At 48.3% G+C, this 22,048-nt stretch overlaps 1 protein-coding gene across 2 annotated transcripts in view; it reads left to right on the top strand.

Annotated features, from left to right (window-relative positions):
* Nucleotides 1-22,048, top strand: part of Nolo (ADAMTS-like no long nerve cord) — a 305,721-nt gene that overhangs the window by 268,826 nt on the left and 14,847 nt on the right. For both annotated transcript variants that reach the window (XM_076321407.1, XM_076321406.1), the window contains exons 8-9: nt 9,104-9,206; nt 11,480-11,578. In XM_076321407.1, the coding sequence (XP_076177522.1) occupies nt 9,104-9,206; nt 11,480-11,578 (202 nt within the window). The remainder of the gene's footprint in view (nt 1-9,103; nt 9,207-11,479; nt 11,579-22,048) is intronic.

The raw sequence follows: 22,048 nt of genomic DNA, 5'->3' as shown, positions 1-22,048 counted from the left end.
CTTCGAGGAGCTTCGTACGGAAGATCGTGAATTCTGCTCGTTTCTCGTAAAGTATCGAGAAAGAAGCGCACTTACTTCGAGACGCGGTCACTTATCTCCGAAGGCAGCTGTACAATTACTCGCCAGGTCTCGTATAACGTATAACGTATAACGTATAACGTATATCGAATAACTAATAACGTATAACACACAACACATAACGTATAACGGATAACGGATAACGTATAACGAATAACTGATAACGTGTAACACGTAACGACGTCTCGAACGTCGAATGCTCGAAGTTTTCTTGAATCGCGCAGCCGTCGAGACGTCGTGCGTGTTTCCCCTCGTGGAATCGGTCTGCGACGTATTCGCGAACAGGTGCTCGAAATCCCCGCTCTAGGAAATCGGAATTCCCACTTTTGGGATTAACACCGGCCAATCTTCCCTGACCAATTTCCTTCGCGAACAAAGGCGAGCAGTTCCGATTATCGTTGGAACAAGGCAACCCGACGAACACAAGGAGAACCGTGTGCAGGGGCGCGAGTACAGAAATGGATACGCGCGGCGCGGTGGCCGCGTAGTCTCGAAACGCTCGCCGCGAACGATGGGCCGGAGCTTTCAAGCGGACTGAACGGCCATTAGTCGAGAGAACGGGAGGGAAAGAGCAAAAGCCCGGCGGGCCTCTTTCTGAAAGAGACCTGGAAAAACAAGCCCGGTCCTTTCCAACAGAGATACACGGCGCAACGTGCCGTGGAAAGCACCGATTGCGAACACTTTGCCCGCGACAATCGCTGCCTGAATATCGAAACGGGTCGTACTTGCCGCGTTACGGAAACCAACGTGTACCGAAATTATTGAACGCGCGAGGAATCGATCGACGAGTTACCGTGAGTGAGTAGGTTTCCGTTAATTTCAGGTGATGATTTCCCGGCGATTTTCCAACGTTCGTGTAACACAGTGTCGCAGCGAATTGTCTATCTTTCTTTGGTGTAGTATTTTTATTTTTGGAGAGTATTTCGCGACGGTACTAACACCTACGCGAATAGATATAGATTGGATTCGGTATCTCTTAGAGCATTGTACCGAAATTATTGAACGAGGGAGGAATCGATCGATGAGTAACCGTGAGAAGGTTTGCATTAATTTCAGGTGATGATTTCCCGGCGATTTTCCAACGTTCGTGTAACACAGTGTCGCAGCAAATTGTCTATCTTTCTTTGGTATAGTATTTTTATTTTTGGAGAATATTTCGCGACGGTACTAACACCTACGCGAATAGATATAGATTGGATTCGGTATCTCTTAGAGCATTGTACCGAAATTATTGAACGAGGGAGGGATCGATCGACGAGTAACCGTGAAACTCTGGTTACATTGCCACTCCACCTATTTTCTTATCAATTATCTCGAATGTAGTTAGCGTTTCTCATTGCCGGAGAAAAAGTTTCGTAACAAGGTGATTATTCTTAACAGCTAACAATAAGTGGAAGCGCTTGGCGTTCCCCCGGAATGTTATTCCGAAATTATCGAACACACAGAGGCATCGATCGCTTCGTAACGCGAGCTACGTTGCTTTTATCGGACCTTATTTCTTATCGATTGCTACGGCACTCGGTTGTAGGTTTTCATTGTCGAGGGGCGAGTTTCGTCGCGAGGTGATTATTTTTAACGGCTAACAATAAGCGGAAGTACGATTCGTGTCGTGACATTTCCGGTAACGTTGCGCCGAAATAATCGAACGCGGAGGGGATCGATCGTTTCGTAAACGCGAAACGTGGACGACCGTTGCTTTTCCATCGTGGACCTATTTTCTTATCGATTCTCCAGCATTCGGTTAGCCGTTTCTCGTTGCTCGAGACAGAGCTTTGCGACAAGATAATTGCTTGAGCGTCAAGTGCGCGATCCAACGGTCTTGTATATTCGCGGTACAGTACGGCAATTGTCCCAAAAGACGGGCAGGCTCTTAATCACAGAAGAAATTGTCAAATTCAGCCGGAACTCGTTTCGAAGTTTCCTTGGGAATCACGACGATAGATTCGCACCGTACTATTTCCACTCCGAGTAGATCTCCGTACAACGCGATTAAAAATTTCCGACAGTTGCTCTCCTCTCTTCGTTCGATTCGTCTCTTTTTCCCCGCGATCGTTCTTCCCATAAATCCGGCGTAAAAATTGATATCGTCCCCGCGATTCGATCTTTCTCCCGCGCGTTAACTTCGCGTGTTCGATCGAGCCTAGCGTTCCTTTTACCTTCCCTCGATCGCGATCGTCGATGAAAAAAAAAAAAAAAAAACAGACGAGCGAACGGAGAAACGAGAGAGCGTCGGCTGACTCCCGAGCAAACAATTCGTCCGACGATATGACTCTTTTTCCAAGGGGACGGATTGCGCCGACGTGAAGGTTGTTTCTTGCGTTCGTCGCGATCAGAGTGGCCTGTAAGAAAACTCCGCGGAACGATGTGCCGTACGGCAATAAAGTACGGGCCACGGGGAGAGATCGGACCAACGAAAGTATCACCGGTTCTCCTCGACGCGGTGCTCCTGAAAAACTTATTCAACGGAATACCACGACGTTTACTGTTCACCGAAACGCGAATTCACGGCCGTGGAACAACTCCCTGTTCCACTCGATGATGCTCGTTGTATCGTTCCGGCTCGAAATTACGACTGGTTGCGAGGAAGAACCAAGACGGTTTATCACCCGCGCCCACGGCACCGTGGGTTTTGCGTTCTCGATCCTCGAGGCGGTGCAGAAAACTCGCGACGATTTATAGCGGCCCCGGGAAGATTTGCAACCCGAAAATTCCAAAAATTGCGATACACCGGGTACTACACCGACCCGAGGATTCTAAGGAGTACGGTCGGTCACGGTAGCTCGGTTCCCCCTACACTGATGCACAATTTTAACTGTAACGTACCATTAGGTCAGTCGGTGCATTCGATCATTAGTGCACCGAACATGGCCGGTGCACTCTCGCGGTGCAGAAAACTCGCGACGATTTATAACGGGCCAGAGAAGATTTGCATCTCGAAAATTCAAGAAATTGCGAAACACCAGGTACTATTCGGAGCTGAGGAGTCTAAGGAACACAATTGGTCATACTCGGTTCCCCCTCCACTGATGCACAATTTTAACTATAGCGTACCATTACGATCAGTCGGTGCATTCGATCATTGGTACACTGAACGTGGCAGAGAAGATTTGCATCTCGAAAATTCCAAAAATTGCGAAACACCGGCTACTATTCGGAGCTGAGGAGTCTAAGGAACACAATTGATCATACTCGGTTCCCCCACCATGATGCACAATTTTAACTGTAGCGTACCATTACGATCAGTCGGTACATTCGATCATCAATATACCAAACTTTGCAGCGTTCGGATTATTTTCACTCGCATATTGTACCAATAGTTTTCGCAAACATTCACAATTGAAAATAGTCGAAGGATGGTCACGATTGGCCTCTTTTTCATCGCGAGAATCTCGTCGATTCATTGGCGCCACTTTCGCGAAGGTAAAACGCGAAACGGAAAAGTTTCCAAGCCCGTAGCTACCGAAGTAACAAGGTGAACGACGGTGGGGAGGAATCGATGCGCTTTATAGAGGGACAACGCGGCGTTTTATCGAGGAGTTTTGCCCTACACGTTTCTCCTTCGTGGCTCTTTATCGAGAGAAATCGTTTCGCAATTCTTGGAATTTCTATACGTACATACACATATATATGTGTGTGTGTAGGATACTTTTTCGTCGGCCAGCAAGTTGGCAAGTGGTTTCGGTGCTACGACGCTCGAACATAAAGCGTGCTTCTTCGATTTATAACACGGACCGTCCACGCTGGGTAAACCGTTCTCGATAAAGCGTAACGATCGAACGAAATAACGAGGAAGCACGCGGTGAGGAGGGGAGAGGAACGAGCTGAAGGAGGAGGGGAACGAGCGGAGAGTGGAGGGGCAGGGCAAAACGTCCCGAGGATATTTTTTCGAAGAAACAATCTTAGTTCTCGGAACGATACGGCCTGTTCTTTGTCCGGATAAAGGAAAGGGGGGATAAAAAGCGGTGGTTTAAAGCTCGCTCTCGATGAGAATCGTTCGCCGGACGAGCAGACACTACGTCGGCGACGAAGTTCGGACAAAAACTCGCCGCGAACCATTCTTACTGGATATACAGCCGCGCTGAAAACGCAGCACGTCGCGCTGAAACGTACAGAGGCGTGTGTATATAGGACCTGTTCCTTTGTGATCGAAATTATGGTTCAATGTCCACGAAAGGCTCGCCGGTCCGCCTCGACGCGACGCTTATTTCCGGGGAATCGGCGCTGGGTTTTATTTCTTTCGCGAGTGTTCCACGAATCGGGCGATACCATCGATGGAACGACACCGTCGCGAGTAAATATACAATCTCTTCGGTTGCTCCGAAAACGTGCGCCAATCACCGCCCACAAATGAGAAAAAATTATCGTGAAGTTTCGAGTCCGTCGCACAGATCACGAACGACAGCTCCGATAGCAAATTGGTAGAATTCGGGTCCGAATTGATCGTAGTTTTCGGCTCGCACACCCAGTGAAAGCCACGACCCAAATTACCTACTTGTAAAGTGTACGAAAGTGTGTAATCGCTCTCTCGCCGATGTGTTCGTACGCGTACCGAGACGCGGAACCTTTGCTTTTTTAATCCTAATCTGTAAAGTTTGAAAAATTATCCACCACCTATTTTACGAGAAAGAGAGAAAGAAAAGAAAAAAGAAATTCACTCAGCGAAGAATAAACGTTGCCGTTAATCTCGCGGATTTCCAACGAGTAGCCTATAAGCGATCCAGGTTGTACATGTAGCCCCTGTATTCCCACGAATTTAAAATCCAAGGCTGAATCACGTGCGAAGGAAACGAGAAGCAAATATTCACGTTCTACGGTAGGTAGAAATTTCCATTACCGGTTCGCATTCGTGTTTTCCAGAGCGTTGAAGAATCTCAAGAGAAGTGGAAAATAAATTGTGCTTCTACACGTAGCTGACGCGTACGTGGGCCACGTCGCGAGTTAACCGCGTTCCACGCTGTTCCAGGTTATATCGTCAGAAATTTGTCCGAATTAAATCCGAATTTTCGCTTCGGGATTGCATATCGTTTCGCTTCGGAGCGAGAAACAAAGGCGTCGCGGGGGCCCGACGTACGAAAATTTCACGAGTCCTCCACCATTGTCTCGAGACCGTCTCTTGAACGTTATTATATGCACCCGGGGCGCGAGAACTTCGGTGCTTCGATGACGCACGTATCCGGGAACTCGTGGGTTAACGCCGCCACCGACCAGAATCTCGAGTGGCTACGGTTACTCGAACTCTCGTTTAACTTTCCGCGAGAGGCGAGTCGACGCGACTGATTCGCGACATATTTTCCACGTAGACACCGCGTCGGATCTTTCCACGAGACAGGATGCTTTCCTTAGGGACAGAAATACCTCCTCGAGAATCGTCACGGCGGACAATGCGACGATACACTTAACCGGATCGTTCGTTCCGCTACGAAAGTGGAGAATCGACGCAGAGAGGATCGACACTGTGATATCAATTTCACGTTCGATCGATAGTGTCGAAGTGAAGATCGGAGAGAATCGGAGAGAATCGTAGAGCTTGTACTCTACAAATCGCATCCCTTACGAAATCGAAATATATGGGTCGTTGTAAGACCCAGTTACTCGACCATTGTTTCTTCAACTCCGGTAGCAACGACCCGAGAAACTTCTCCAAGTGCTGAAGATCGAAGTTAAGAATCCTCTGTACCCATCATCGATCCTCTACACGTTCCCGACCGTGGAACACCTCTAAGAATAATCGAAACTCGAGGTTCGTCGAAGATGAGTGATCACCACAGGTGAAACCATTCGTGAAAGTACCGATTGCTCGGATCGCTTCATCGCGATGGTACCAATTCCGAGTACGAATAATCGAGCAGCCACCGGTATTCGTCGTTAATTACGCGGAATATTCGCGTCCACGGGGTAACGTGGGGCGATCGATCGCGGTGTTCGGTGCTTAAAAATCCAGACGTCGCGGGAGGTGATTGCAACGTTAACGGGCACCGGCGTTAATAAATCATCGGTGGAGTGGGCCTCGTCAACGGTAAATTGGCGCTAATTGCCACGGCCGAGAATTTAGTTTAATTTGGTCCTGGCCAGGCCAGCCAAGTGGTCGGCGTTTCAACCATCCCCCAAGAGGGACCGGGGATTCCTAAACCGCTGCCTACCCGCAACTGTGTATTAAGCCACTAAATACTTCAGCGGCCATTATTCCGTGTCGCGGCAGGGATACACCCCCAATTAAATTCTATTATCCGGAAGTTTGACGGTTGATCTTGCAGCCCGTGATCGATTCCGTTAAACGTCGTACAAGGTACGGTCCCGTAGGCCGAAAGAAGAAGAGGAAGACGACGACACCGTTCCGTGCCCCGTCTGGTCGCCGTAGATACGGTTATTACCGACAAACGATGTCAATCGTGCTAATTCCGTAATTGACAGAGAACGTGAAACACGATGGTAAGTCGCGGAGACGTCTGCCAAGACGTTGTCTGGCTAATGAGAACGCTTGGGAATATAGCGTAGAGACGAACAACGCTCGACGGACTTGTCGCGACGAGGAGGAAATCGTGGAGGAAACGGTAACGGTAAATTCGGCGCGTCAATCGGTCCGGTAATCAACGGTGATTACGAATCGATGCCCGATTAACGAGAGTATTTAAAAATACCGCGAGAAAGACACTGAGAGGAACACGCCTTGGTCGTCGCGTCTAGAAGTCGTAAACGACTCCCTGTAAAGTCTACATCGAGGAGTCGATAAACGAATGTATTATCGATTGTTTCTCGTTGGTTGACGATTATTTCCAAATTGTTGCAATCGTTGTACGACCGTTCCTCCCGCTTAGTCCCGAGCTACTGTTATTCGCGTTGATACTCCCAACTGTCCGACAGATTTTGGAGATTAATCCAACGATCAATCTTGGGCTAAATCGGGCCAAGGAGTCGATGTCTCGCTTTAAAGGGACGACTTGCATATTACAGAGTCTTAAACATCCAGCGAACTAAATTCGGTAATTAATCTTGCGAGCCGAGTCCCGCAACGAATCCTATCGGGGTCTGCTGTTAAAGGAACACGGTGTTTCCTTTGAAACGGTTGATCGTTGCGGGACATTTGGTCGGTACGTGGACGAAATTCTTTCCGATTGTATCTCGCGGTAGTTTCACGGAGGTTAATCTTCGGAGGAGATCTGTCTCGATTATCTACCGAACGAGGAAGCCAACGGTCGGAAGATTGCGAGAACAGAACGAAACGAGAAGAACCAGCGGTTGTTCGAAGGGGACGCGTACGTCGAGGATCTACTTTCTCGGAATTCCAGTTGGCTTTAACGTCGGGACACTATCGATGAAAATAATCGAGCGGAACGCATCGAGACGCTTCCGTAGACGTGTTACGCGAGAGGAAACCCGCGTATCGAGCGAAAGTTTCGAGCTACCCTCTCTGAGACGATCGACGGATCGATCTGGCCACTCGTGGTACACTTTCGCCACGAGAAACACGCGATGCACTCGGAAATTGAACAAGTCCACGATAATTAATGTCGTCTCGATCGACACGACGACCTTTCCCTTGTTTCCATCGCGTATCAACCTTCTTCTCAACGACGGAACTTACCTTCTAATCGGGACCAGTCTCTCCCGACGTCCGATCCTCTCCGTGCAAGCTTCCGACCCGAACCTTTTCACCCGTCCTCGTTGCGTATCCTTACGAATCATGGAACTTGGGTTTCAATTGGAACTTTCGTGTCAAAGGTCCTAATCCAAGGTCCGACCGAAACCTTCCGATCTGTTTCCATCGCGTATCGTCCCTAACTCGTATCTCCGAACGATGAAACTTACTTTCCAATCGGGATCAATCTTTCCCCGGCCAACGTTCAATCGTTGACGTCGAAGATCCTAAACCGGAAGATCTGCCCCAGACTTTTCCATTTACTTTTATCGCGCGTCCTCCCACCGAACTTACTTTCTAATTGGGACCAATCTTTCCCGACATCGGAACATCCGTGTCACGGATCCGAAGCCAGGTCCGAACGAAACTTTTTGATCTATTTCCATTCGTACTTAATCGAGTCATCCGAACGATGGAACTCGCCCCCCGATTGAAACTAATCTTAGCCAAAGTTCGATCGTCGGTATCAAAGGTCCTAATCAAGGACCTTTTCCATCGTCCCCCCACGAACGATGGAACTTAAATTTCTAATCGGGTCAAAGGTAACTCTCGACGAAACGAAAGCTCGATTATAATTCCAGGACACGGCCGGGGAGATCCCCAGGACCTCGTGGAACTCCGTGTAACCCGGATTTCTAAGGGAGAGAGGTTCGAAAATATTAAAACGATTACGACGTCTGTCGGGGCTGTTCCCCGGTCCTTTGATCCTCCGCTGATGAAAATATTCGTTTTCCCCGTAAAAAGGCATGCAAATATTAGGATTACCGAGGGCATACATGAATTTTAAGCATTCCACCGACGACCTCTACCCGGAGCTCTTCCTTCCCACGGGGGGTTGCTAAGTTAATAACTTTTTACGGGACCGCGTGATTTTGCCGCCGAAGAATCACAACAACGCCCGCCGCCCCGTGACTTTTCGAGCCGCCGTGGAAAATTTCGTTCTATACTCGGGTACCCAGCTGTTAGTCGTTTTCCCGAGTACAATTTTCCGGAGTATGTTTACGATCGTTTCTCGAACGTGTAGAAACAGAAACGAGTGGAAATTTTTTAAATTTGAAAAAATTGTTCTCTCCGAACGAAGGCTCCGTTTGAAAAAAAAAGAAATAAAAGTATTCTCGTATTCTCAACGAACAACGTACGTGCTCGTTCCTAGCTTTTGATTTAAAAACGAAGAATCAACGCTCGATGTTACCGATGATCGAACGCGCGAATACTTGTCGTTCGCGTAGAAAAAAAGAAAAATGATCCCCACCGGTTTGAAAATATGCCGAAAGGCTCGTGAACGCTCGCGTTTTCAGACATTACGTAACATCGTGGCTTCCTGCCACCGAACGTGGAGAACGCTGGTCCCGCGTTGCGTGTTTCAATTGATTCTTTTTACGTTTCCAGGTGGGTGACCGGCGACTGGAGTATGTGCAGCGCGAGCTGCGGAGGTGGATCCAGGACCAGAGCCATTTTCTGCACCGAGGAGAATGGCAATGAGACTACAAAGGTAAATAAGGGGCGGAACAGAGATAATTTAAATACGCGGAATCCCTTTATATTAAATTCCGGGATTTCGGCTCGAAACCGACCTGGTTTCGTTCCCGTGGAAAACACGGTGCAGTGTTTTCCGACTCGTGGCGTGCGGGAGGGGCACTGGATGAAAGAGGACAAAAAAAAAAAAAGAACGAAAGAAAAAGCGAGAGAAGCGTTCGTGTAAATTTCCACGCGCTTTGTTTTATCACGTGGATTCAGTTTCTCGAAAGTTGGCTTCCACGTGTGTCTGTCTGTGTGTGGTGTTTTTTTTTTTCTTTTTTTTTTTTTCCGCCCTCGATTTCGCTCGTAGAGTTTATCGCTCCGATACTTCCGACTCGCGAGACTACGTGCAACGATAATGCGATCGAAAACTCATCCCGAACCCTACTTTTTATTGGGCGCGGAATTTCGATCGCAATATCGAAACTTTTACGGTTCATAATCCCGTGCTCCGTTAATACAAATCCAGAGAAATTCATCCCACTTCCCCTCTCCACGCGTCTCCGTGTTCCTCGAGGTTGCACACCGCATAAATGGGTTAATAATTTCCTCCATCTTTGAGGCTTTACGACGTGCTCGTGTCTCCGGAACTGTCGTGCAGATACACGCTCATCCATCCGTCCATCCATTCGGTGCCTACGACAGCCTTGGAAAACCATCCTGCCCGCTACCCCTCGCCACCATCGCGAACCCTAACCCAGTTCGGTTCGTTTAAACTGGAAGGGCCGCTCGCGGTTCTCTGTCAGCCACCGTAAAATCCTCTCATCCGAGACTCCACGAGCACCTGGAACACACGTACGACCGGGAAATATGTACGGTTGGACGTGTGCCTCGCGAGAATTTGCATCTCCTACCGTTTACCGTGTGCCTGTCCCGGGGAAAACGGTTGGATAACACTCGAGCCGGTAATGGAGGATATAATATGTGTAATAATGTTTCCTGGCTCGTGCGATTATTAGGAAACGACGACGCGCGCCCACGGTTACCGTCTACCGGTTCGAATATACCGCTCGTGAAACGCGTTCATTTTTGAATCCGAGGATTTACAATGGATGCGTGCGAGGAGAGTGAAATTCACTGGAGACGAAGAAACTATAGGATTATAACACAAGTGCTCGCTCGACTCGGGGTGTAAATAAAAAAATGGAGCAGTTTGTCCCACTTGGAACGATGTTACGAGTTTCTCGTCACCGGAATATCCTAAACGGGAAATTTTTGTTTAATTGCAATTGAACTCGGTTGTAACGAGCGTGGAGATAGCGAGAGGACCGTGACGAGTTAACGTCGTAATTATTTCCAGGTACGTTTACGCTCGTAGAATTATTCACTTTTACGACGCGAGAGTGCCACGCGAAAGTTTGAAATTCTGGGAATGGACAAGCATCGAAATGATCTGTGATCAAAAAAGACGGTGTTTATTATTGGGCATGATTTTTTTTCTTTAGCGAGATAAATCGATCGAACAAACGTTTCGAACGTATCGTCGAACGATCGAACGCCCGACTCGATTCGATGAAATAACTTTCGCTCGAGTTTCGAGCACTTGAATGTTTCAAGCAGCGGAGCAAGTTTACTGCTGTCAGTGTCGGTAACTCCAAGCAAACATAAATTTATAGCGCAGGGTGTCCCGCGAATTGGTTCTCTAATTTTATTTTTACGTAACTTCTGAGAAAACATATTTTTCGTTCGCGTAAGTGTTATTAGATAATGACGACGTGTTTCCCACCTACTTGCTACAATACATCCTTGTCGACTTGTATCTATTTCAACTCGCTGTAACATTCATTTACAATCTTCGAGGAGATTTCACAGTCCGTAATGCGCACCGTATCTGAAAACAATTTCGGTGTTCTGAAAAAAAAAATGATTCTCGTATTTTTGCTAAAAAAATATTCATCGCGAAGTGAAATATTTTCTCTTTCCATCGCGCGGTATAAAATTAAATAATTCGAAGAGACGCGACCGATATAAATCATCGGGGTCGACGATGTTTATCATCGTCCACGTTCGCGATAAATCTACCGCGTGTCTACTTCGCAATTGTAAAATAACGAACGACCGGCCAGTGTCGAAATGGCGGTGGTCAAGTTACGGGATTGATTTTCGAAACACCCCGTATGTCCACGCGAAAGAAAGAAGGTCGAAACCCCTCGTCAAGATGAAGTCAAAGTACCCTCTAGACACACCGTGGAACACCACGTCCAACAAGACGAATCGCGTAAGAGCTTTAAATCCTTCTCGTTACAGTTGCCCGACCACAAGTGCAGCAACACGCACAAGCCACGTAGCCAGGAGACCTGCAACACCATCTCTTGTCCCATGTGGGAGACCAATAAATGGAGCGAGGTGAGTAGAAGGCAATCTCAGGTACCTACCCGGAACTACGACCCTTGGCGCGGCCCGTGAACATGCAAAACGGGGGAGTTACACGTACAGACGGACGAAAGAGTCATACGCTTCACGCAGGAATTTAGGGCTTTACGAGACACCGGAGTGGGGTTCAAGGAGTATTTATTGCCGGCTGGTGTGACAGTGTCGCGACCGACGGGGTCCTGAGTACCGGTATTTATTAGCGCTTCGGATGAGTCCTTCGTTGGTACGCGCGCGAAATCGGAGGAATCGTGAACTCGTTTCTCGCCCTTGTTTCTCGAGAGTCTGCTACGTTTCAAGAAAATAAGAGTGGAATTTTTTCAGCGAGAGGATTCGGCCTCGATGATAACCTCGTGTGTCTGAAAATCGTCCTCGATAATCTCGCGCGTCTGAAAATCGTCCTCGTTAACCTTGCACGTCTGAAAATCGTCCTCGATAACCTCGCACGTCTGAAAATCGTCCTCGAGAACCTCGCGCATCTAAAAATCGTCCTCGAGAACCTCGTACGTCTGAAAATCGTCCTCCATAATCTCGCGCATCTGAAAATCGTCCTCGTTAACCTTTCACGTCTGAAAATCGTCCTCGATAACCTCACGCGTCTGAAAATCGTCCTCGAGAACCTCGCGTATCTGAAAATCGTCCTCGTTAACCTTGGACGTCTGAAAATCGTCCTCGATAACCTCGCGCGTCTGAAAATCGTCCTCGAGAACCTCGCGCGTCTAAAAATCGTCCTCGAGAACCTCGTACGTCTGAAAATCGTCCTCCATAATCTCGCGCATCTGAAAATCGTCCTCGTTAACCTTGCAAGTCTGAAAATCGTCATCGATAACCTCGCGCGTCTGAAAATCGTCCTCGAGAACCTCGCGCATCTGAAAATCATCCTCGATGATAACCTGGCGCGTCTGAAAATTGTCCTCGATGACCTCACGCATCTGAAAATCGTCCTCGATAGCTTCATGCGTCTGAAAATCGTCCTCGATGATATCCTCGCGCGTCTGAAAATCAAAATTTTTTTAAATATTCGACGACAGACGATTCGACAACCGATAAACGTTATTAAACGCAACGAGCCGGTTCGTGAAGCTTTTCGCGTCGATCGAAACACAAAAGTCTTTTGTCTCTCGTAACAAAGATGGACAAACTCGCACCGCTCGCGCAATGAACGGGTTAATTGATAATTTTCACTCGCGCTCGCGCGCGTGTTAAGTGTTACGCGATAAAGCGCGCAATTTCGCGTCGGATAAGCAACGAGTAACAATTTCTATCCGGGACGAGGTTAACAACGTTACACGAGTTCAGACGGACCTTTTGTCTCTTAAAAGGACGTTAACGGGTTTCGAGGATGAGGCGGACGAACGCGTAACGTTTCTCTATCCAGTTATATCTGTCTATTCGTATCAGGAAATCCGATTTCCTCCGGGAACAGTAAACAGGTCGGGTTGATTGTTGCAAAGGGAAATGAAACTCGTTCTACAATTTGCTTTGTTGCGAGCCGGATGTTTTGTTATCGCGTTTCGTCGGGGAGGTTAACATCGGCCCGAGCGGGTACCGTCGAATGCAATTTTCCGTTTCTTCTTTAACCGCTGGAGAATTTTGAGCCGGAGGACTCGAAACTCCTCGAAATGATGTTTCTCGTTCCCGTGGGACGAGGCGCGGATTCTTTCGAATTAGGGGTTTAACGATGCACGACGCGACTGTGCGCACCACGCGAGAGAAACGAGACTGCTACCGTCAAACGGTTTTAAATCGCGACGAATTCGTTGGAAATGAAATAGACACGAGCGATGAATCCATTATTGAATTCATCCGCGCGACCAATTGGTTGAAAAAATGAACGCCCGCGATTGGATCGCCCGTTCCGTTCTTTTATCGCGCGCAAACTTCGAGAGAAACGAGACATCCGTCTAGACGTTTTCTTGCGCTCGTTCGGGATCCTCCGATACCGCCCAAGAATGGATACATCGGTGTTGAAGGAAATTTGAATCGTCGCGTCCGTAAGACCGACAAAGAGTCGAACACCTGTACGTGTACCGAACTTCTCCAACTAAGGTCGACACGAACTTCGGCAATTGAGTAATTCCGCGAACTTCCCTCGCTCTCTCCAGAAGGGAACAAACTTGCGAAGCTGAAACGTCGAAAAGAAGGAAGATGCTAGCTACCTCGTAATATTACCGCCCGTTAAAACTGTAACAAAGACGATATTCCGCGGTCCTATTGTGTAAACGACCATTAGGTAAAATCTCTTTAAAATAACGCCGCACGTAGGTACTTGTTACGTAACAGGAGTATTCTACTTTATGAATTTAGGAGAAGAATCCTACGAGTGAAACGAGGAAACGTTTTTCCATTAGCTTTACCGCGGTTTTGTAGAATCACATTCCCAGGGAACCTTCCCACGAACATTTTTCCCTTTTCTTTCCTTAATTTAGGTACAACTTGCACCCAGTTGCATATAAGAGTGCACGTATTTCCCTCTGTCCGACCACACCTGCGGTTCATCTAAACTACCAACCGAGAACGAGTTCCAACGATCTTACTCTCCGTTAACGTTTAGAATCGGTAACATCGTTAAATATCGGAGTACGTTGGGTCGAGAGTGACCCATATCAGACTTAAACTTGTCTAATTTTTTCCCCATAAGTAGCGTTATTAAACGGACAACGGAATCATGGGGTAATAAATGTGGAAACGTTAAATGAATAACATTGCTTTTTATTCGTAACGAACAATATTTATCGTACATCGAAACTATTGTAAAGTATGTGAAGAAAGTTTCTCTCTTTCTTACTGTTTCGTGTCGTCGAAACGTTACGCGAACTGTGCCAATGAGCAATACGTCGCCGGACGAAACGCTTCCAATTTGAAATATTCGTACCGATTTACAAACAAATAGGAATTCCAGCCGAAAGACGTTTCCCTTAATATCTCTGCTCCACGCTCGGTGGTCGTCGAGCTTCTCGGTTTTCCCCAAACATTTTTGCTCACCCTCGGCTCCTGGCCCGCCCCGCTAACGACATTAGCACCCCTCTAAATCGTCGACGTTGTCGTCGTCGTCGTCGTCGCCGCCGAGCGAGCCCAAAGGACTCCTCCTCCGACCGCGGCGTCTGAAATTCGCTGAAATCGGATTTTCTCGAAACTGAGGGAATCGGAGAAACATAACTGCTGCCACGGAACCGCGCCCAATAACCCGCGGGAAAGGCGACACATTCGAGCGCGTAAAACTGCAACGAGCAAAACCTAGATAAATTTTCATCTGCCGCGGGAGCGTCTAAGCTTCGCGGCGATAAACGCGCGGCGCGTTGCGCTCGTTCCGCTTCCGTTTCGCGAGAGATTTCTCTCGTCGTCCCCTCTGACCCCTCGGTTCTTTGGCTCTTTGAGAACGCTTCAGGCCGCATCGTCGACATCAAACAGGACAATTTAGTCGTCAAATAACCACCGCCCCTCGTCCCTCCCTGTTCGTTCTTATCCGCGTTCCTCAGGTCCCGTTCCGCGCGTCTCTTCGACGCTTTTCTACGGGGGTTGAAAAAAAAGAAAAGAAAAAAAAATAAGAGGCAGACGCTTCTCGCAAGTTCCTCGTCCGTGTTCGTGCTTTTGAAAGCAGAGCCCGGGACTGCTCGTCGATTTTATATACTACCTGTTCGAAGTTTTCAACGATTTCGTCGAATTTCGATCGAACGCTTTTCCGAAATATCGTAATCATCGCTAGCTCGTTGGTAAGTTCTCGGTGAGAGGTTCCAGGATGAGAAACTTGAACGTAATTGAATTTTGGATTAAAGAGATCCCATGGCGGTAAAATTCCGATGCAAAATTAACATCGATCGTCATCGACGAGCTGGCAATAGATATTCCCGGTGAACGCGCCACGTTCGAACGATAATCCGAATAGCGTACCGGTAACGTGGTAAAATTCCCGTTGCCCTCGAAATTACAGGTACTCGCGAGGTGAATTTCATTCCATCGTTCCGCTCCGTAAACACGGAAATCGTAGTCTCAAAGCGTACGGAAACGAAGAACGCGCGATGGAAAACGGGTGTGGGTTCTCGAGCCGAGAGGGGCAATTTCGCGATGTTTAAGGGGACATTTCGCGAGAAGCTACGAACGAGTGGAAGACAAACGGGGTTGGGTAGGAAAAAAATACAGAAGCGATAAGAGGTTTGAGAGAGGCGGAAAAAGAGACGAGAGAAGGAACACAGAGAAAGAGAGAGAGAGAGAGAGGGAAATGGAAGAGGAGTGCATTCTCGCGGAAAACGTCTCGTCGAATTCACCGTCATCATCTTCCTTGGCGATCGCGGTGGACGATTGTACACCGTCTTGAAAACCGTGGTCGCGCACGTGGAATCGACGAGAGCGACGAAGAGAAACCGAGGAAACACGCAAATCGATTCGAGACGCTGCATCGAGAGCCTCGCCGCCAAGTGCGTCGCCGTTGCAGCGTTGCACATGCAGAAACTCGTCGACGATCCCACGAAATTTCATCGGTGCGTCGTGGTCGTCGTCGTGGTCGTCCTCCTCGTCGTCGTCGTCGTCGTAGTAACGAATTGCGATTGAGATACAGAGGATGCACATCGCGGACGGTTTCAACGACTCGGTGGCGCCCGTGGGAGTTTCCCGCTGGATGGAGAGGGTGGTTGGCATCGTTTTGGCACGATGCTCGATGACCGACTCGCAACTCGTGCCATTTCTTGTCTGGCCGGACGACCGTGTCCTGGAAAGCGCGATATCTGCTGGAAGCGTTCCAGACATTTGGTTTCGGGGACGTCCGATTTCATGCGTTTATGGAAATTTAAGTCCACTCGGGCCCTCTTAGATTCTTCCCTACCCTTTGTCCCGGCTCGGCACGATGCATCGAAAATGCATTCGAACGCGAGAGAACATCCCGCGAACGGGATCCAACGTTCGCCGCGATAATCGTCGCAGTCGAGTTGCCTTTGCCCTGCAATTTCTCAATTTTTCTCAAGTTTTACAATCTTCTCCAGTCGAAACGGAAGTTACAACGTCGAAGAACACTCCACGGGGAAAGACGTTCCTTTCGAGGAGAGACAACGCTTGCATTCGTACAGTTCACTATCCAATTTTACCTTTACTATTCGTACCTCGATCCACTTATTCGTAAACCAGGCTTCGAAATTAATCTCTCCAATTTATCTAAATATCTCACTCGTACCGATACGTGTACCGTACGCGCACTGTTACTCGGTTCACGTATCTACATCGCGTTCCATTCACGTGATATCAACGTGATTGTAATACAGAAAACCTTTCGACAAGCTTCTAACCCTACCGAATTCCAGTCTGTCGATAAAGAATCTTTGAAATAGCAAAGATTTTATTGCTCTCTCCGAGCAATGAACGTTCAAAAATATGTGACACAGGACTCGTCGAGTCGATAACCAACCGAGACGGAATCCAAGTCCGTCCACGTTGATCGATCAACGCGAAAAAATCACCGACAGTGGCTAACCGACCGTAGCGAAACTCCAGTAGTCCAGAGCACGGATAAACCGAGATCCTCGTGACGCGTACGGAGTACGTAACATCATCGGGACGCGAGCGTCACGACGACGTTGTTTCGGTGTAGGAAATTAAAGTAACTTCTCCGTAACTTGGCGCGCTCCGGACCGTTTCGTTTATATTCAGGGACAAACTGGAAACGCTGAGAAAGTTCTGGGAACAATAAAATTTTACAGCATCGTATCTCAGCGTCCCGAGTGAGAAACAAGGGAAGCGTTCGCGAATGCAACGAGCGGCGGGGAAAAGTGACTCGCGGTCCCGGGCTGTTGACGCAACCTCGAGAGGAGCGCGGGGGGTGGAATAAGGCTGCAATAAGAGGTGCAAAGAGATGCAACAATAAAGGGACAAGTTGTACAAGAAAGGTCGAGACCGGCGCCGCCCCTCGTTTCTACGCTCGGGACGAGGGAACTTTCCAACTGGTACACGCCGAGTGGGAAAAATCAACGGGGGATTCCCCGCGAGATCCAGCTCCGAGTTATGCTTTATTCATGAGCCCGCTAAATGCACTCGCGGATCCCAGATACCGTATTTATTACTGTTACGCCGCGATCGGATCTTCACCGTGTACAATGCCGGTTTCGCGTAAGTACGACACCGGGGGAAAAAAAACATTTGTCGATTCTGCTCAATCATCGGGAAGAACTTCTACTGTTATTTTTTCCATAACGAAATTTTGAACGCGTCGTTCGTCTTTTCCTAGGTATTTCATCGAAAATTTATCGGTGAGACTGCAGTGTTCGTCTCGTGTTTTGCGAAGAATTTTTGTTCTCGATCGATGCACAATTATCGTGAATTCGACCGTGTCTTCGTCTTCGTAGAATCTTGTAAACGAGAACGTTTCGAAACCGAGGAGAGGCGATCTTTCGATAATGGATGACAGAGCGCGCGGTGAAATCACCGTCGAAGTCCCTCGAAAGTGAAAGGAAATATAGTTCATTGTAAATGTTACCCTACCCGGTTTCGGATTGATTCGCGGAGAGGAGGGGGAACACTAAAATCGCGCGTCGATGCACGTACTAAAATCACCGAGGGGCAACGTCAGGAGGGTTTATCGCGAGCGTAACCACTCGGTGAAGGAAAAAATTCTAGTCACGTACGAAGAAAGCGGTCCGTATGATTTATGACGTTTCGTTCTTCGGTGGATACAGCCCAACAATCCTCTTTTTCACTCTACTCGAGAGTTCACCGTCTGGAAAAATTACTTTTCCACGACGTTTGAGGTGTAAATGTAAATTCGTGATGTATCGCGAAAGAAAGGAAAAGGAATCGAGATTGATACACGAGGAGACCGAGCAACGATCGATGATCCTCGAGAGCTCGTCGAGAAATGGTAAACGAACGATGCAAATTCGCGATATCTTGCTAAAGAGAGAAGAGGGGAAAAAAGAAAAAGGAAAAAAGAAGTAATGGAAATTAACGAACGGAAATCGAACAACGATCCCTCCCTCGGAGAGCTCCTCGAGAAATGCAAAATGTCTGGAACAATGGCAAAGCACGCGACGAGTCGGTGACCGGGTCTCTCGGGCGATAACCTCGCTCGTTCTGTTATCGGGACCGATAACAGGACGGTAAACAGGGTACTTTGAAAAGCGCGCGGCACAAAAATATCCCTAGTCACGTGTAAGCGAAAGTCTTGCCCGCGGTGTGATTTACGGCTCATCTTCGCGCTTGATCGATACACAATGGCGCTCCCCGTCGCTCCTCTTGACGAAGGAAACCGTGCTGGCTGCCAGGAACGAGGAGATGACGTCGGTATCCTTTTGCCAGCGATACATAAAGGCAGCCTCTTATACCCGTCAGCGCGGTAATGATTTCATCCGAGGCTTCGCGCGAAAGAGAGAAAGAAAAAAAGAGAGAGAGAGAGAGAACCGCCCCCGGAAGACAGGAATTGATAGATTTCTCCCTTTTGTGCGCCCAGGAGCCATGCAAATATTGAACTGAAAGCGCAGGGCTCCTTAAAGCACTCCCCGCGATATCGGACCTCCTCCTCGGGGCTCCTCGTGGAAAAGGGGTAGGAACGTTTCGAGAAAGACGTTGAGGGAAAGCAACGAACTGAGCTGCGTGGGTGGGGGATATCAGGGGAAACATCGAGACGGTTGGAAGTTGGAAAACAGAGGGAGGAGAAGGGTGGAGGGAGAAGAAAAAAAAAAGGAAAAGACGGAGTAGATGAAGCGAAAACAAAGTAGAGCGAAAAGAAACTGAAAGGAAAAGGCAAAAATAGAGATTGAAAAGGAGGGAGAATTGTTTGGCGAAGTAGAGAACCGGTGTGTACAGGGTGTTCGTACGGTACTCGCGATTCCACGATCGCTTGACGCAACTCGAAAGAAGAAGAGTCGTAGGTGAAATCGATTAATTCGCGACGATGGAAGTGGTGTTTCGAAAACCGAATCTCTTTATAAACGAAACCGCGTTATCGAACATCCGAAACGAATCGCTAAACAGGGGCCACTGTTCGTTATTGCTTTTAATTTACATTTCATCGAAGAAGAAATGATTATTTCTCGGTTACTCGTAAATGTACAATAACGTAAATCCTCTTCGTCGAATTCTCGATCGTCTTACGTGATGGAAGTTCGATTAATTTCGCCCGAAGAATGTTCTTCGTCGCGTTATCCGTGGGAATCGTTTGGAAAACGAGCGCCCTGTTCCCCGAACGCACTGTGTATAGAAGAAATCGAAATAAAACGGGGAAGATGGAACTCGAGGAGAAGTGGGAAGCGTGATAGACGAGTAGAACGAGCACAAGGGGAAGGTAAAGTAAAAAAAAAAAGAAAAAGGTGATCGGGGGTAGGGTGAGAGGTTGAACGGGGGATAGAAGCAAACAACGATGGAGGTGGTAAAAGAGAAGGCAGAGTGCCTAAGTCGAGCGGGTTTCCGCTTTTCCGTTCATGTTACCTTTCCACCTTCGACGTCTTGAACGATAGCTCCGGCGTCCGGGCTTTTTGTTCGGCGTCCCTCTCGCTCGCTCGCTCGCTTCTAAACCGCTCAGCCCGCCCCCACGGTTCTTACTTTCCCGATCAAGCAGACTTTATTCTGGCTGAGAGAAGTTTGAGGCCACCGCGCGCCTCGAACGAGACGTCCCGTTTCCTGTGAACCGGCGCGCTGAAAACGGTACCCTGCCACTTGAGATTCGGCTGCGATTTGGCTCGACATAAAAGCGAATCTGATCGTTCCGGATAAAATAGCGCGGGGATACGGGGCCAGGCGAATCGTTGCGTCGCCGGGTGATTTTCGATCGCCTTTTCTCTCCGCGCTAATCAATTCGAAACCGTACGACCGTGAAACGTATTCGATACATCTTGCATCGCCCTGTGTACTGTGCGTGCATCGCTCGACGACACGCGGAAGGATCGGTTCGCTATTTTAGAAAGAATATATACCGTCGGTTCGCGAGAAGAGAGCCAACGAGCGGTTACGCCTCTGGTTCGCGGTCCACCGGTTCTATTGGCCGAGGACGTTGGAGATCGAACCAATAGCGACAATGGTGGGGGAACAGGTAGACCGCGAACCAGAGTGGGGACGTAAACGCTCGTTTGCAATCTTCTCACGAACGAACAGTACTCGACGCGCACAATAGTGGGTATGTACCGAAATAATCGTTCTTCGTTAATACACTTGCTCCGCGGAATAATACGAATCGAAGGGTAAAAGAAATCTCGCAAGATTCAAATGTATATATATATTTTTTTTTATCGATACAAACGAATTACATATTCGGTTCGAATACAAATGAAAAACTTTACAATTGCTTTCCACTTTATAATTATTTCGTCGGTATATGATCCAGCACAAGGTACGTTAACACGGATCGCTCCCATTCGTACCGTTTCGAAAATATCGTGTCCGGGCTGCGCAGAACGCGCAGTCCACTGTAACGCGGGACACACGGTTCCCGATTGGAATTTGCTTGGCTTCTGACTGTTAATTCCGCACGCGAGGGAATTTAATCAGCGGCTTTTCGTTGTAGTATCAACCGCGCCCCGTTGCGTTCCGCGGGCCCTCGCGGGCGTAACGCGAACGCTGAAAAGAAGAGAGTTTCTACGTCAGAAGCGATCAACAGAAGCAATTACTTCGTGTCTTCCGTGACGGGAAGCAAAGAGGTCAGGCCTCGTGCGCTTTGTTTCCGGATTTACAACGCGCGCGGAGGAAATCCGTTCGATGGTTTCTGCATGTCACGTACTCCCCCCCTCGTCCGCCACCGTGTACACCGCGAGACGTCCGCACGTACCGCGGATAATGAAGCACGGATATCGCGAAGTTTGAAAAAAAGAGAAAAAAGATAGAAAACCCCGACGTGGAACGTTCGCGCTCTTCGAAACGCTCACGGGTTCCCGCTCGAGGACCCGGCCGAAATGAAATGTAAAATCACCGCGATCAACAACCCGGATCGCGAAATCCTCGCGCGGATAACAACCGGTACACGAATCTCGGTCTCCTCCGCTTCGATTCCCGTCCCTTCTCCAACATCCCTCGGCGCGCACCTCGCTACGATAATGATCTCGGGGTTTCGAGTTGCCCTGGAAGGATCTTTTAAATCTGTTGAACGTTAGAACGGAACCCTGCAAACACCACTTAGTATACGAAATTAGATTCCACGGTAACGTCGCGAGGGTTTATTGTTCCTTCGCTCTGCCTTTTCTCCGCGCTCCGCCCGTACTCTCCGTTTCTATGGACTTTTATCCTGCACCGAGAGTATTATCTTGACCCGTGCTCTTTTCCCCTTCTCGTCCCTTTCACCCCCGTTCCGTCCGAGAACACGTACGTACCGAGTTCAAGCCGTTCACATTCGCCGAAATAAAATGTTAAAAATGAAACAGGTTACGAAACGTTTCGGATCCCTCGATGGTATTTAATTTGAAACGAATCTCGTCGAGGAATCTTGCGACGAGAATATCGACGCGTATTGTTGTTCAGATTGATTCGTTTCGACGGTCG

The sequence above is a fragment of the Ptiloglossa arizonensis genome, chromosome 10, assembly GCF_051014685.1.
Source record: "Ptiloglossa arizonensis isolate GNS036 chromosome 10, iyPtiAriz1_principal, whole genome shotgun sequence".
Lineage (NCBI taxonomy): Eukaryota > Metazoa > Arthropoda > Insecta > Hymenoptera > Colletidae > Ptiloglossa > Ptiloglossa arizonensis.
The sequence above is the reverse complement of the archived record's forward strand: the minus strand, read 5'-3'. Positions and strand labels throughout refer to the sequence as shown.